The sequence below is a fragment of the Lycorma delicatula genome, chromosome 1, assembly GCF_047948215.1.
Source record: "Lycorma delicatula isolate Av1 chromosome 1, ASM4794821v1, whole genome shotgun sequence".
NCBI classification, from domain to species: domain Eukaryota; kingdom Metazoa; phylum Arthropoda; class Insecta; order Hemiptera; family Fulgoridae; genus Lycorma; species Lycorma delicatula.
The window spans coordinates 365352909-365366259 of NC_134455.1; the positions used below are offsets into that span (position 1 = coordinate 365352909).

General features: G+C 35.5%; 1 protein-coding gene across 1 annotated transcript in view; it reads right to left on the minus strand.

Annotated features, from left to right (window-relative positions):
- The window catches only part of Tsp66E (Tetraspanin 66E), a 362122-nt gene that overhangs the window by 16326 nt on the left and 332445 nt on the right, over positions 1 to 13351 (minus strand). Inside the window, exon 5 of the mRNA XM_075353657.1 lies at positions 4353 to 4427. Coding sequence (XP_075209772.1) covers positions 4353 to 4427 — 75 coding nt within the window. The remainder of the gene's footprint in view (positions 1 to 4352; positions 4428 to 13351) is intronic.

The window sequence follows — 13351 nt, forward strand, 5'->3', positions numbered from 1 at the left end:
ACTTCTTAAGAGGAATATTGTTATTATGATAGAACAACAATTGCATTGTTCTAACACTTTGACAAATATGTCAACTTGTAAATAAAGTTGACAGTTTTTTATTTCATAAAAAAATGTGACAAAAATTATTTTAACAAATTTCCAGTTTTTCCTGTTGCCCTAAAACATTTATGAAATGAAAATGTGACAATAAGTCATAAAAATTGACATAACTGTTGGAGTGTTTTGACAACTTTATACAAAAATTTGAAGATTTATGTAACATGATAAGCTGTCAAATTGTCAGGTAAGTAATTAACATCTGTCACTTTTTGAACTGTAGAGTTTTAGAAATAGGACCCTGATCAGGTTGCAAAACAACCTGGAAGATTTTAGAAAATAGTATTCTAGAAGTTAAGGGCATAAAATACCACCAATCATTTTATCCTTAAACCAGTTACTATAGATCACCGAAGTTAAAAAATGGCAGTAAATTTTTAATGCATCAGTTTTCATTTTTTTTAGTGGCCAACACAACTGAATCAGATAAAAATAAATAAATATGTGTCTTTTTTTACTAAAGTAAATGTAACAAAAAACAGATTCATTGAAAATTTTTATATAAAAAATGAAGTGAGCGTTACAAACTTCTTATAAGTAGTAACTATAAATTATGTACTAAGTGCAATGTACAAGACTGAATTATTGGCTTTTAGCCAATAAGTTTTGATATTGGATACCAGAAAGCAGATGGACTGAAGTCTAGGTTAACTACAAGATATACTAACAATAATCATATATTGCCAATCACAAATCCAGCCATAGCAAATTTAAATTTTACTGTATTATGACTTGGAAGATATGATGATGATATCATGAATTACAGGTTTTCAAGAAGTTTAATTCTATTCTGGATTCTTATGTATCATTATGAAATAGAATATAATCGCAAATAGTCATCACTTTTCTTATCTCTTTTATTAATAGAAAAAATTGTTCATTGGAAGCTTTGAAGTAATGAAAAATGTTAATATGAGAGATTTTATTTTTCCCTACTCAAAGGAGATTATGTTCTACTCTTTCTTGTGACAAAAATGGAATTAAAGCATTTGAGATACAAATGATAATAGTCAATGTGGGAGTAATGATGTATTTTATTCATGCAGCCTCAGTACGTCTGAGATGAGGTGTTTCTTATTTTTGGAAATAGCTATGCCTTTTTTGAGAATGATCAGTATTTTTAGTTAAGTCATTTACATTATAATTATGGCACCTAACAAATATAAACGAGACGATGGTACGTAGCATCATTAAAATTATATTGTTTCACTATTTCCAAGGCCATTTATGAGTTTACATGAAGTCCATGATGATTGTTTTTTCGACATCAAAGGCATTATCCATAAGGAATTTTTTCCTCTTGGTCAAACTGTCAATGGGATGTTCTATTGTGAAATTTTGAAGCGGTTACGTGAAAGCATTAGCCGCAAACGTTCAGATCCGTGGGGTAACAACAGCTGGGTTCTGCACCATGACAATGCGCCCGCGCATACATCGCTAGCCGTTCGGAATTTCTTGGCTTCCAAAAAGACGGTAGTGATTCCCCACCCACCCTATTCGCCTGACCTTGCCCCGTGCGACTTTTTTCTCTTTCCAAAAATAAAATTTCAATTAAAATGCCGTTGTTTTAACACAATTGAGGAGATTCAGGCAGAACGTGCTTTGAACACTTACACCTGCAGACTTCCAGAGATGCATGGAATCATGGGAAAACCACTGGGATCACTGTATCAATGCCCAAGGGGATTACTTTGAAGGAGACAGTGGAAGTTATAAGTTATGGTAAGCTATTTTATTTTTATGGTAAAATTCCCCAAACTTTTGGGTAGCAGCTCATATTTCAATTTCTGTTGGCAAAACAAAAATTATGGCATTCAGGGGTAAGTGTCCGGTTCATTCAAAGATAGTAATGGACAATGTAGTACTTGAGCAAGTATCCCGCTTTAATTACCTGGGATGTGTCAGCTTTGATATGGACTTTGATGTAGAGAAGAAATAAAATGAATTCAAAGTTGTGTGTGGTAACATAAGGAGGACGTTGAATAACAGAGCTAGGAAAAGACCCAATTTAAGTTCTATAAGATTACGGCCACCCAAGTTCTTCTTGTCTATCACAAAAGACAAGAAAGTAAGATACAGGCAGAGAAGATGAGATTTCTAAGGAGGCTCAAGGGCATCACATGGTTTGATTGAGTACAGAATGAAGGAATGAAGAAATAAGAACCAAACTGGATATTTTCAGCTTGAATGAAAGAGTGACAGACTATCACAATCGATGGGAACAACACTGGAGAGAATGTCTGATAATAGGATTTCCATACAAGTACAAAACTATCAGTCATGTGGAAGGAGAGACATTGGAAGACCATGTAAAAGATAGTAATAGCTCATTGTGAGTTCAGAACAGGCATAAGCCTAATCCTTATGTGTAAGAAGAAGAAAATATTGTTCAACTTTAGATCAGTACACCTTAGCAAAAGTATTAATCTTGTTCATGAAGTAATGTAACTGAAATGTATTTCAAGGATTATAATTTTTTTAATTGCTTGATTTTTGAGTTTTTAAATTCAAAAGATATAAAATTACACTCATCACATTTTACAAGTTATTTCTGGTTCACTTATTCAGAAAGTTTTGTAATAATTATAACTGGGATATTTGTAAATATTGTGAGACTATGATAACAAAGTCTACCAATTTACTATACTGAATTCTAATGTAATGGAACCATATTAAAAAAATCTGATGTGGATACCACATGAATTCCTTGTACACGTATTAAATTACATATACATATTGTTTTTTTTTAATCAGAGGTTAATAATTATTAATAAATTAATATATTTCAATTAAAAAAAAAACTTAAAAAAGGAAATTAGTTGGATTCGAATTGATGTGCCTTCCCCTTGCACAATCAAAATATTTCATCAATTAAAATTTTATGTGGCTATAACTCTGGAACCAATGAAATTAAGTACCATTTATGATACATCGTTTTCAACGCTATATCAATGATAGATTACTACAGTTAAGAAAAAGTCCAAAATCCAAATTTTTTTAAACTTAATCACTTTTTAAATTATCCGAGATACATATGTACATGCATAAGTACAGACGTCATGCTGAAACTAGTCAAAATGGATTCAGAAATGGTCAAAATTGATATTTCGATTGAAATCCGAAGACCAAAATTTTTTGAAAATAAATCAGATGAAATGATGATCTAGGTTTCTTTATTAAAATTTTAATATTATAAGTGGCATATATGACATTTTTCCTTAAGTTATCTTTAAGCCCTAAACACAATCATTTTAGTGGTTCTCTGCAAGTATGATTTTCAAACTTTTAATGTTATTTATTGATACTAAATTCTTCCATTCTACTTGTATATTATAATAAAATGCTTTACTGCTTTTAATTCAATAACAAAAAATAAAAAGTCTGGCAAAGGAATAAAATCTAATAATACATGATTAAAAATTTGTTAATTTATCCCTTATCAGATGTTATAAAACTGTCTTGTAATGATGGCTCATCTTGTTTAAATCTGATTTAAGATTTGGATTGACTTACTCTTACAGAGAAAATCTGACTTCTTCCTGCTTTACTGGCTTACACAGTTGCCACACAATTGACTCGTGTTTTTATTGAGTTCTGTCTGACTATGTATGTTTAGGTGTACTGATTACCAACAAATGACAAAATGTTGTTTTTGATGACCTTCCTCAGCTTGATAGTCAACTCATTTAAGTAAGTTATGCAATTCATTTTCAAATGCTGTTTTTTGTGTTTTTTTTTTATTACATACCGCCAATCAGTCTCTCATTTCCTAATATAGTTTATTTTTATTATAAAGTATATTTTTATCAAAATGTTTGGTGTAATATGTAAATGCATTTTATAAACTACCGAACAGATATGAAAACGTCAGAATGAGAAAGACAAAAATAAATAAACATGTTAATATAAATTAATATAGAATAAACTAGATATTGAAACATAAAAAGTTTACAAAAAAATTATGTTTTCATAGCTATTACAGAAAGTTATCAGGTACCCAATATATCAGTCATCAATGCCTTTTCATCAATTTCAATACATTTCAAATTGATGTAGGTGTGAACCACACCAAAAAATTAATAAAAATTTTATTTTATAGTTTTAATTACATAAAATTAAATATTTAAAAAAAATATTAAATACAATAAGTTATAAAAAATTTTATCTTATGAAGTACGCAAAAATTTAACAATAATTTACACGCTTAATATTAATAAAAATTGTAAAATATAAGCCTGATGAATTACAATTACCTTTCCTTTACATGCTAGAGCAACGCCCACTGTAGTTACCTCAAGCAGTATGATCAGCAGCAATAGTACCCCATACTAAAACAATACAAACAAAACAGAAAAATTATACTGCTTAATAATATGGTTTCTTAGTGGTTAAATTGTAGAAAAAAATGTATACACTGACTTCATTCATGAATTAACTTTAGTTGGAATTTCATTCAAAATTGTATACATTAAGTGATTTATTATATGAATGAATGAATAAATGAATATGTGATAAGAGATATGGATTTCAATCTGAGACTATTTGAACAAAGATTACAGTAGTTTATTGGTTCAGAATGACTAATGAGTTGAAAAAAGGATGGTTTTGAAAAGTTCTAAAAACCCTGATTGAAAATTTTTCTCATGATTAATTCGGAAGTTTCCAGATATACCACGCAGCTTTCTGGATTCGGGACTCATGGGCAGCCGCATCCCTTTTTCATGACATGTGAGCATAGTCATGTGAGGTATAGTTTTGTATGGACTCAGGCTGACCATACCTGAGATCTGTGGTTAAATGAAATCCAGCCACCAAAAAAATACCAATATCCAAATTTTGATCTAATATCCAAATTTGAAAAAAACACTACCTTTACTAAGATTTGAATCTGAGAACTTCTTGACTTCAAAATCAGGTGATTTTGAAGAGGTGCTGAGAACAAGTTTTTAAATAAAAGATTGCATAACATTTCCAGCTTTGCCTTTGATATATTTTTATTTCAAATAAAACCATAAAATTTTAAAACGTTAATGACTTAATTATTCAATATTTAAAATACAATTGTAAAAAAGAACAAAATGTTCAGTAAAAAAAATTTGGGTTCAATTTTATGCCCTTGATGAAATGATGTTTTTTACCTAAAAATTTTTTTATAATTATAAAAGTATTATTCATGATTTGATTCCATCAAATCATAGAAAAAAAATCTAAATTGTAAGCTAAAAATTCTGGATCTCAGTTGACCTTGATCAAATAATGTATATTGTATTTGGAGTATAATTATAAAAAATAAAAATAAAATAATTATTAATAAAAAATGTGAATTATAGTTGAGCTCTTGAATGGGTATTGTCTCATGTAACAATTACAATAACAGCCACAATTTAAAAAAAAACCGGTATCAGAAACAGATGTCCCTTTATATATATATACACACACCCAAATATTTGCCAATATTTCAATTTTATTGGTCAACAAAATATGTTGCAAAAACTGTTAAGAAATAATATTAAATGTTTCCCCACCCCTAAATCCAAACTTTTTGGGGGGTCACAAAATCCCCGGACAACCCCCCCCCCAAACACCATCTAGTGGGGTGTGAAAATTTGCACAATTCATTCAATGCTGAATAAGAATCTGGAGTATCATTTCCACTGAATATTCCAGACTCATTCTAGAAGGAAGAAAACCCTTTTCAAGCTAGAAGGAGCCTTGCTCACTCCCTGGTGAGAGAACAAAGTGGATTGTCACACCAATCAAGCCTAGTGGGTATGGATCTGTCTCTTCCACCTGAACCAGAGAAGTGTGACACTGGAAAAAAGAAGGAAGTATCTAAAGAGCGACCTTCTAAGTGAAAAGTGGACATAATTGAAGATAGTGAAGGCAGTATATCAGACAGAACCTATATAGATCATTTAATGGCAGAAATTTATTGGATGGTAAGCCTGTGCCGACAACACATAATTACCGAAACTGAAATTAAACAGTATGCCAACCAAAATTTTGGAAAAGGCTAAAGATGAACTTGGGATGAAATCTTTGTATGAAATTTCTTTCCCAAATCCAGGGTTCAGCAAAGAGACGCAGACTGAAACGGGTTTAGGAAAAGACGCTAAAGGTGATCAAATATATAGATATTGTGTACAATACATAGATACAAATACAATAGAGCAGGTGTTACGCTCCGGCAATCTAGGTGATTTGGAAGATGTCATCAAAATGCATTGGTAGAAGGATGTATTCCAGAAGGTGCATGTGAATATCCCTGCGAGTGAAGTTGATGAGTTCTGTGTTTTCTTATCTTTGAATTATCCCTAAGGAGAGTTGGATAAAAAGCCGTTACAAGGATGCTATTTTGGAGCTGGCACCGGACATTGGTAGACGCCTCGACACGGGTGCTAATATACCCAGCTGCACGATCGTCAGGGATTTCAGGAGTGTAGAAATTTACTACCCTGAAGATGAAGATGAAGACAAGTACACGGTATTCGCAATAGTTGTGGAGGAGGACAACGGGATGTTACCCCGACAAATCTACAAAGCGTTCCACCGTGTTGGGAATGCGGATACGGGCAGGTTGCTATTCATTGCCCCAAAAGATGAAACTGGTGTAAACTTCAATCAGATAATAGAATTCTGGAGCAGGAGGGAACACCAAATGGAAGAAAAACGGCCCCTTTACCTCATAAACTTTTTGAATTTGAAATTGGACGCTAATGCAGACGAGGTGAAAACTGCAATCGGCAAAGAAGTAGGTGCAGACGTTCTCATCAAAGTGGCGTCGTTGTGGCCGGCTATGGGGAAACACAAAGAGCTACCGTCCTACACCCCGCCAGAGAGGCTAAGATGCTGGATAGCAAGCCGAGAATAAGAATTGGTTGGTACAGCTGCCGTGTTGAACCCAGCGTGAATGAAATCAATGTTTTAGATACTGGAGTCTTGGACACAGAGCGATGGAATTCGGAGATCCAACTGTTCCGACCTATGCTGTAACTGTGTTGGGACAGGATATAGAGCGGCAGATTGTAGGCAACCAGGAAAGTGCTTGGATTGTGGGAAATTTGGATACCAGACCGGAGGCCGGAACTGTGATTCACAGAAATCATAAACATTTTATAGATCAACGTAGACAGGAGGGCGACTGCCCACGACGTTTTTTGGCATTCGACGGTCGAGAGAGATATCGACTTTTTACTTGTGTCGGAGCCCACCAAAAGAGATGTTTTCCTTCGGGGATTGGCTGACGTCGATAAGGATCCAGCAGTATTAAATGTGTCTAATCGTTGGGCAATAGTGGAAGTTAAAGCTGGCAGAGGCTTCATTGCGACAACTCTGAATCGGTGCAAAATAGTCAGTAGCTATATTTCTCCGAATAGCAGTGTTGAGAGGTTCGCAGAATTCCTACAGGACTTAGAAGGTCTGGTGAGGTTGACGGAACGGCCAATTGTCCTCGCGGTAGATTTTAACGCGGGATCTTTCGAACTCGGAGGCATGAGGTCGACCAGACGTGGTTACATATTTGCAGCGTTCCTTGGTGCATTGGACATGACGGTCCTGAATAGCCCGGGCGTCCCAACCTTTGTTGTTAGGGGGTCCGGAGCTGCCATTGACATCACGTCGATTCCAGAGAGGATTATCTCCAGACTACTTCATTGGGAGGTACTCCAGGAAGACTTCTTGTGCGATCACATTTCGTATTCAGTTCGAAACCCCGAGAATGCAAGCCAAACGCTTCAACTGAAAACCATCAGAGCCGGAGGTCCTGTCTTTTGCTGAAAATGTGGCAGCACGGGTAGAATGCCTACAAGATTGTAGTCCAGATGATTTCTTACGGATACTAACAGACGAGAATGATCGCATAAGACCGCGATCGGACCGAGCTAGGAAGAAAGTCTACTGGCGGACAAGGGAAATTAGTGATCTACGAGCTACGACCTTAGCGGCCAGAAGACGTCTCCAATGAGCGCAACGAGATCATCCTGAAGAACTGGATATGGCAAAATCCTTATATAAAAATGCTCGAAAGACATACAATGCGACCATCAAGACGTGCAAGCGTGACTGGTGTCAGAACTAAACGATGACCCGAGGGGGAAGGCGTATCGGATATTGATGAAGAGGTTCGGAGGTTCGCCCCTCCCTCTACTCACCAGGGATCAGGCGGAATGAGCTGTAGGAATTCTTTTCCAGACAGATGAAGAAGTCCAAATAAATATCACATGCGACGAGAAAAGACGCTTCAGCATGGATGAGTTTCACTGGGCAGTATCTCGGACCAGCAGCAAGAAGAGCCCGGGACCAGAGAAGGTTCCGGAGGGACTGTTTAAGAGGCTGGTTGGAAGACTCCCCTGGTTTACACTTGAAGCGATAAATAAAGCCCTGAGAGTGGGTTGTTTCCCAGTCACTTGGAAACGGGAAACGCCTGTTGATTCCCAAGCCGTCACAGACCGGTCGAATTCCAACTTTCCGACCGATCTGCTTGCTACCCTGCCTGATAAGGAAAATATATTAGGGAAAATATATGAGAGACTATTAGTGGAGAGGATCTCGGAAGAACTGAGCGCGACGGAAGGGCTAGCTCCGTCCCAATATGGATTTATTCAAAGCAAGTCCACTGCGGATACCCTTCGACAAGAGACGAAATTGATAGATTCATGCAGGGAGGACACCTGGAGGACCAGAAAGATCCCGTTGATGGTCCTCCTGGATGTCCTCAATGCTTATCTTGGTCAGCAATTATGGCAGCTATTAATAGCAGAAATATTAGCCCGTACCTAAGGGCGATGATGCAGACTATCTCCGGGACAGAGAACTACTGACGTCTATGCAAGAGGGTGACATTGTACTCTATAAGAGGGGTCTGTTTTAAGCCCCAGACCCCTCTTATGGAATATCTCTTTTGATGGGCTATTGAGACTGAGCTACGCTGAGGAGGTATCCCTAATCGCCTATGCAGATGAGCTGGCGTTGTTTGCAGCCGGTCGTACCGAGAAGGAAGTGATGCGAACTGCGAATAAAACAGTGCGCCGGGTGAGTAGGTGGCTTCAATCCAAGAGCCTGAAATTAGTTCCGCAGAACTAATTTCAGATAATCTAATAAAACGCAGATGGTTGCAGTGACCGGGAGGCGTAAGATCATATTAGTGTAATGGTCGACGGCGTCCAGATAGACGCGAAGCCACACATGAAGTAGTTGGGTGTTTGGTTTTCGCGGTCAGGTAACTTCAACCAATACCTTCAAGGGACAGCACAGAAAGCGGCAAAAGCTATTAACACCCTATGACACCTAATGGGAAATAAGTAGGGGCCGCGGGCAGCAAAGAGGAGGCTGCTGTTGTCGGCCGCGGCCTCAGTGCTCCTGTACGCCGTCCCGGCATGGATTGTTGCCTTTAATAGCAAAAGGAGTGTAATAAGACTTGACTCTCTGCTACCGAGGGCGACTCTAAAGAGTCTTACTAGTGCGTATAGGACAGTGTCTACGATGGCCACCGGGGTGATAGTGGAGATTCCTCCATCCCGCCTGCAGGCCCTGCAGAGGTGTAGACGGTATGAAGGAATGACCAAAGAGGCTGCATACACACAGCTCCTTCAAGAGTAGCAAGAGAGCTTTAATCTCTTGCTACTCTAGGTCTCGCTCTGAGATCTGGACGCCCATGCTGATACCTCATTTAGGACCGTGGTTGGAGAGGAAACATGGGGAGGTGGGATACTGTGTCTCCCAGCTCCTCTCTGGCCACGGAGAATTCGGAAAATATCTGTATAGATTCAAAAGATGGGAGTTTCCAAACTGCGTATATTGTGGTGGAGTACTGGATTCGCCACTACATACTTTTTATGAGTGCCCGAAATGGGATGACATTAAGGAAAGAGTAAACCTGTGTTGGATTACCCCGAAGAACGCGATTGGACATATGCTAGGCGGCCATTGAGAACTTGGTGACGGATATCAAACAGAAATCGGAAGACTTCCAGGATTGGAGAAGGAATTGAGCTCACTCAAAAAAGTGAAGAACGAGTCCCGGCCGTTGAGGAGCGAGCCGGGCCCGATCCTCTCGTCTCTCGAGACGATAGGATCTGTTTGAGGCAGGCAATAAATTAAAGTGAAAAGACCGTGTCCCGGCTGACAGTATAGCCAGGAAACTGGAAACAGTATAGCCAGGCCCGAAGTTACACCTGTCCGGCCAGTTTGAGGCAGGCAATAAGAGAAAAAAAGATCCAGAACCGGCGGGCCGACCTGCCGTGCCGGACATACTGCCGGCGGGTGGGAAGGTCCGTTAGAGTCGCAAGGACACTTCCCTAGGATGAGAAAATACTTCTGTTGATCCGACCTAAGGAGCGGGGGAAAAAAAAGGTCAGCACAGCACATGTACCTACATGCATAATTCAATTAATTTTCTACCGAAAAATATATACATCGAATTTTCTTCTTGAAATTACTGTAATTCTTTTGGACTAAGGGGGTCTTGAAATGTTGACATTTGCAAGGACCCCAATACCTAACATTCTAGCTGATACTTTCCCTTTACAGCTATGATGTGTTGCAGCAGCGACAGAGCTACAACCGAGAAAGTACAAATATTTAATAAATAAAAATTTCTGACATCTGTAAAAAAGTAAAAATCTGATGTAGACACCACATAACTTCCTTGTACTCCTGTTAAATTACATATGCACATTTTTTGTTGCACCTCATTTAAATTTATTTCATTTGAAAGTGAGATACGATCCTCCAATTCTATAAAAAAGTGGACTGTTACACAATTGCTGAAATAATAGTTTTTAATAACATCAAATATTTATGCAATTATTAATTCAACAGGTGTAATCAACTAAAAGATAACAATTTTTTGCAATTTATTAAAGATGGGGCATGTATGCTTCAGTGTATATATTGTTCTTGTGAGGCTCTAGTTTTCAGCCACTCTGTAGTTAAATTTAATGTAGATAAAATTAAACAGAAATTCCAGAATAATGAAATACAGTTAAACAGAAATTAAACTAGAAAATCCAAAAATTTTCTTGATGAATTTTTAAATGATAAAAAAAAAATTATGAATTCTCTAAATTCTTGTCAAATACTTTTGTACAATCAATTACACAATTTTTATTTTAATGTATTTTACTATGGAGTAGCTGTCATACCCAATTGTAAAGTATGATCTCATGTAATGTAGAAATATAATGTAATGTATAATGTAGAAATGTGTACTGATCTAAATAAAATATTTAATGATAAATGTAAATTATCAAGACATGAAAATTAAGTATAAAAATCTTATGCTAATTAAAAATTTAATAGACATTTTCAATCTTTTGCAAATAAAAACATGATAATGTTAAAAAATTTATTTTTGAATACCAATAAATAATTTTATACAATCTTACTTATAATAACTTGGTCAAATACTCTAATTTTTCTCCACCTGTCAATATTGAAATGAAAGTTGGTAAATTGATTTTTTTAAAAAACTAATTCAATAAATTACCATCTTAATAATAATAATAATGGTAACAGAACTGCAGTTATGTGAATGAACTATTTTACTCATGAATAATTACACTAATCATTGATTAAAATTCTACAATAATTAAGATTTGCAAATTATGAATGACCTCTAAAAGGTTATTGACAGGAAAAAAATGAGTACAATTGAGTAAATTTATAATAAAATAAATACATAATTATCTATCTTAACAAAGGAAATTATATCAATAATTGTAATTTTATGGGTATTAACAGCAGATTGAGCATATTAAATAAATAATAAATACATATTTTATTCTGATTGATATATAATTATATAGATCACATCAAAATGGCAGATATGCAACTTCATAGATAAAAAAAAAGGAACTGGCCCAGCAATTACCTGGATAGATCATAGAAAACCATTGTAAAACTTTGATCAGATAACATTACTAATTTCACAATTATAAAATAAAAAATATGGTGATTAAAATCCGTATAGTTATTTAAAATATAAACACTTAATTAATATTATGATTAATAGATGCAGATACTAAACGTAATAAATAACTACAAAATTAATCATAATTCATAAGGTGTTGAATTGTGCTCAAATTATTTGTGCACATATGTGTTAGTACATGTTAAATAGTAGGCAGGAACTCAGGCTTTTTTTTAAAATTAGTATTATTTAAAATTTCATCAACAAAGTAATACTTTCTCTATAAAATAAATCCTTTAATTGTATTTTAAATAAATTGGCAATAAGATTTTCTATGGTAATTTATTAAAAAAGGTGACAACACAGTTGTCAGACTTTCCCATCACGCAGCATTTTTCTGATGCACAGATTACACATGCAGAGCCACCGGGTTGGTCTAGTGGTGAACACGTCTTCCCAAATCAGCTGATTTAGAAGTCGAGAGTTCCAGCGTTCAAGTCCTAGTAAAGCCAGCTATTTTTACACGGATTTGAATACTAGATCGTGGATACAGGTGTTCTTTAGTGGTTGGGTTTCAATTAACCACACATCTCAGGTATGATCGAACTGAGAATGTACAAGACTACACTTCATTCACACTCATACACATTATCCTCATTCATCCTCTGAAGTATTATCTAAACAGTAGTTACCGGAGGTTAAACAGGAAAAAGAAAGAAAAGATTACACATGTAACTTAATTTTAAATATAATATTTTTTGTTTAATTAATTCAATGATTCTAACTAAAGCATGTGTACATACTGTATTTCATTCACGCAGATGTGAAGGTACAAGTGGCCATTTTAAATACTTTTTTACACTTTAAATATTCAATTATTTAATTCTACTGCTCACCTGTGATATCATAACATAACAGATGACTAAAACAGCTGAACATTAGTGCTACACTAGCACTCATTGTAGTGAGAGGGATACTATTGAGGTAGTATATCTACTTTGCTGCTAGTTTAATTAAATCATTTTTTTGGAGTGGAGGTGCAATTTTTCAAATATTATTTTTTAATTTTTAACAAATGTGGCTAAGAAAACTAAACCTTAATTAAGCAAAATCTCAAGTTATTAAAGGTGACCTTGCTGTACAGCCTCACCTCCATGATCTTTTAAGTTGAAATTTTAATGGCATCAATGTCACACATACAGAAGTAATCTGACCAAGTTTGATCAAAATCGGTCCAGTAGTTCTGGAGCTATAAGGAGTGCAAGACTGAATACACATACATACATACGAACATCTGGAAAATTTCCATCTGATTTTTGGGTTCCTTAGGTGTCAGAACGTCAA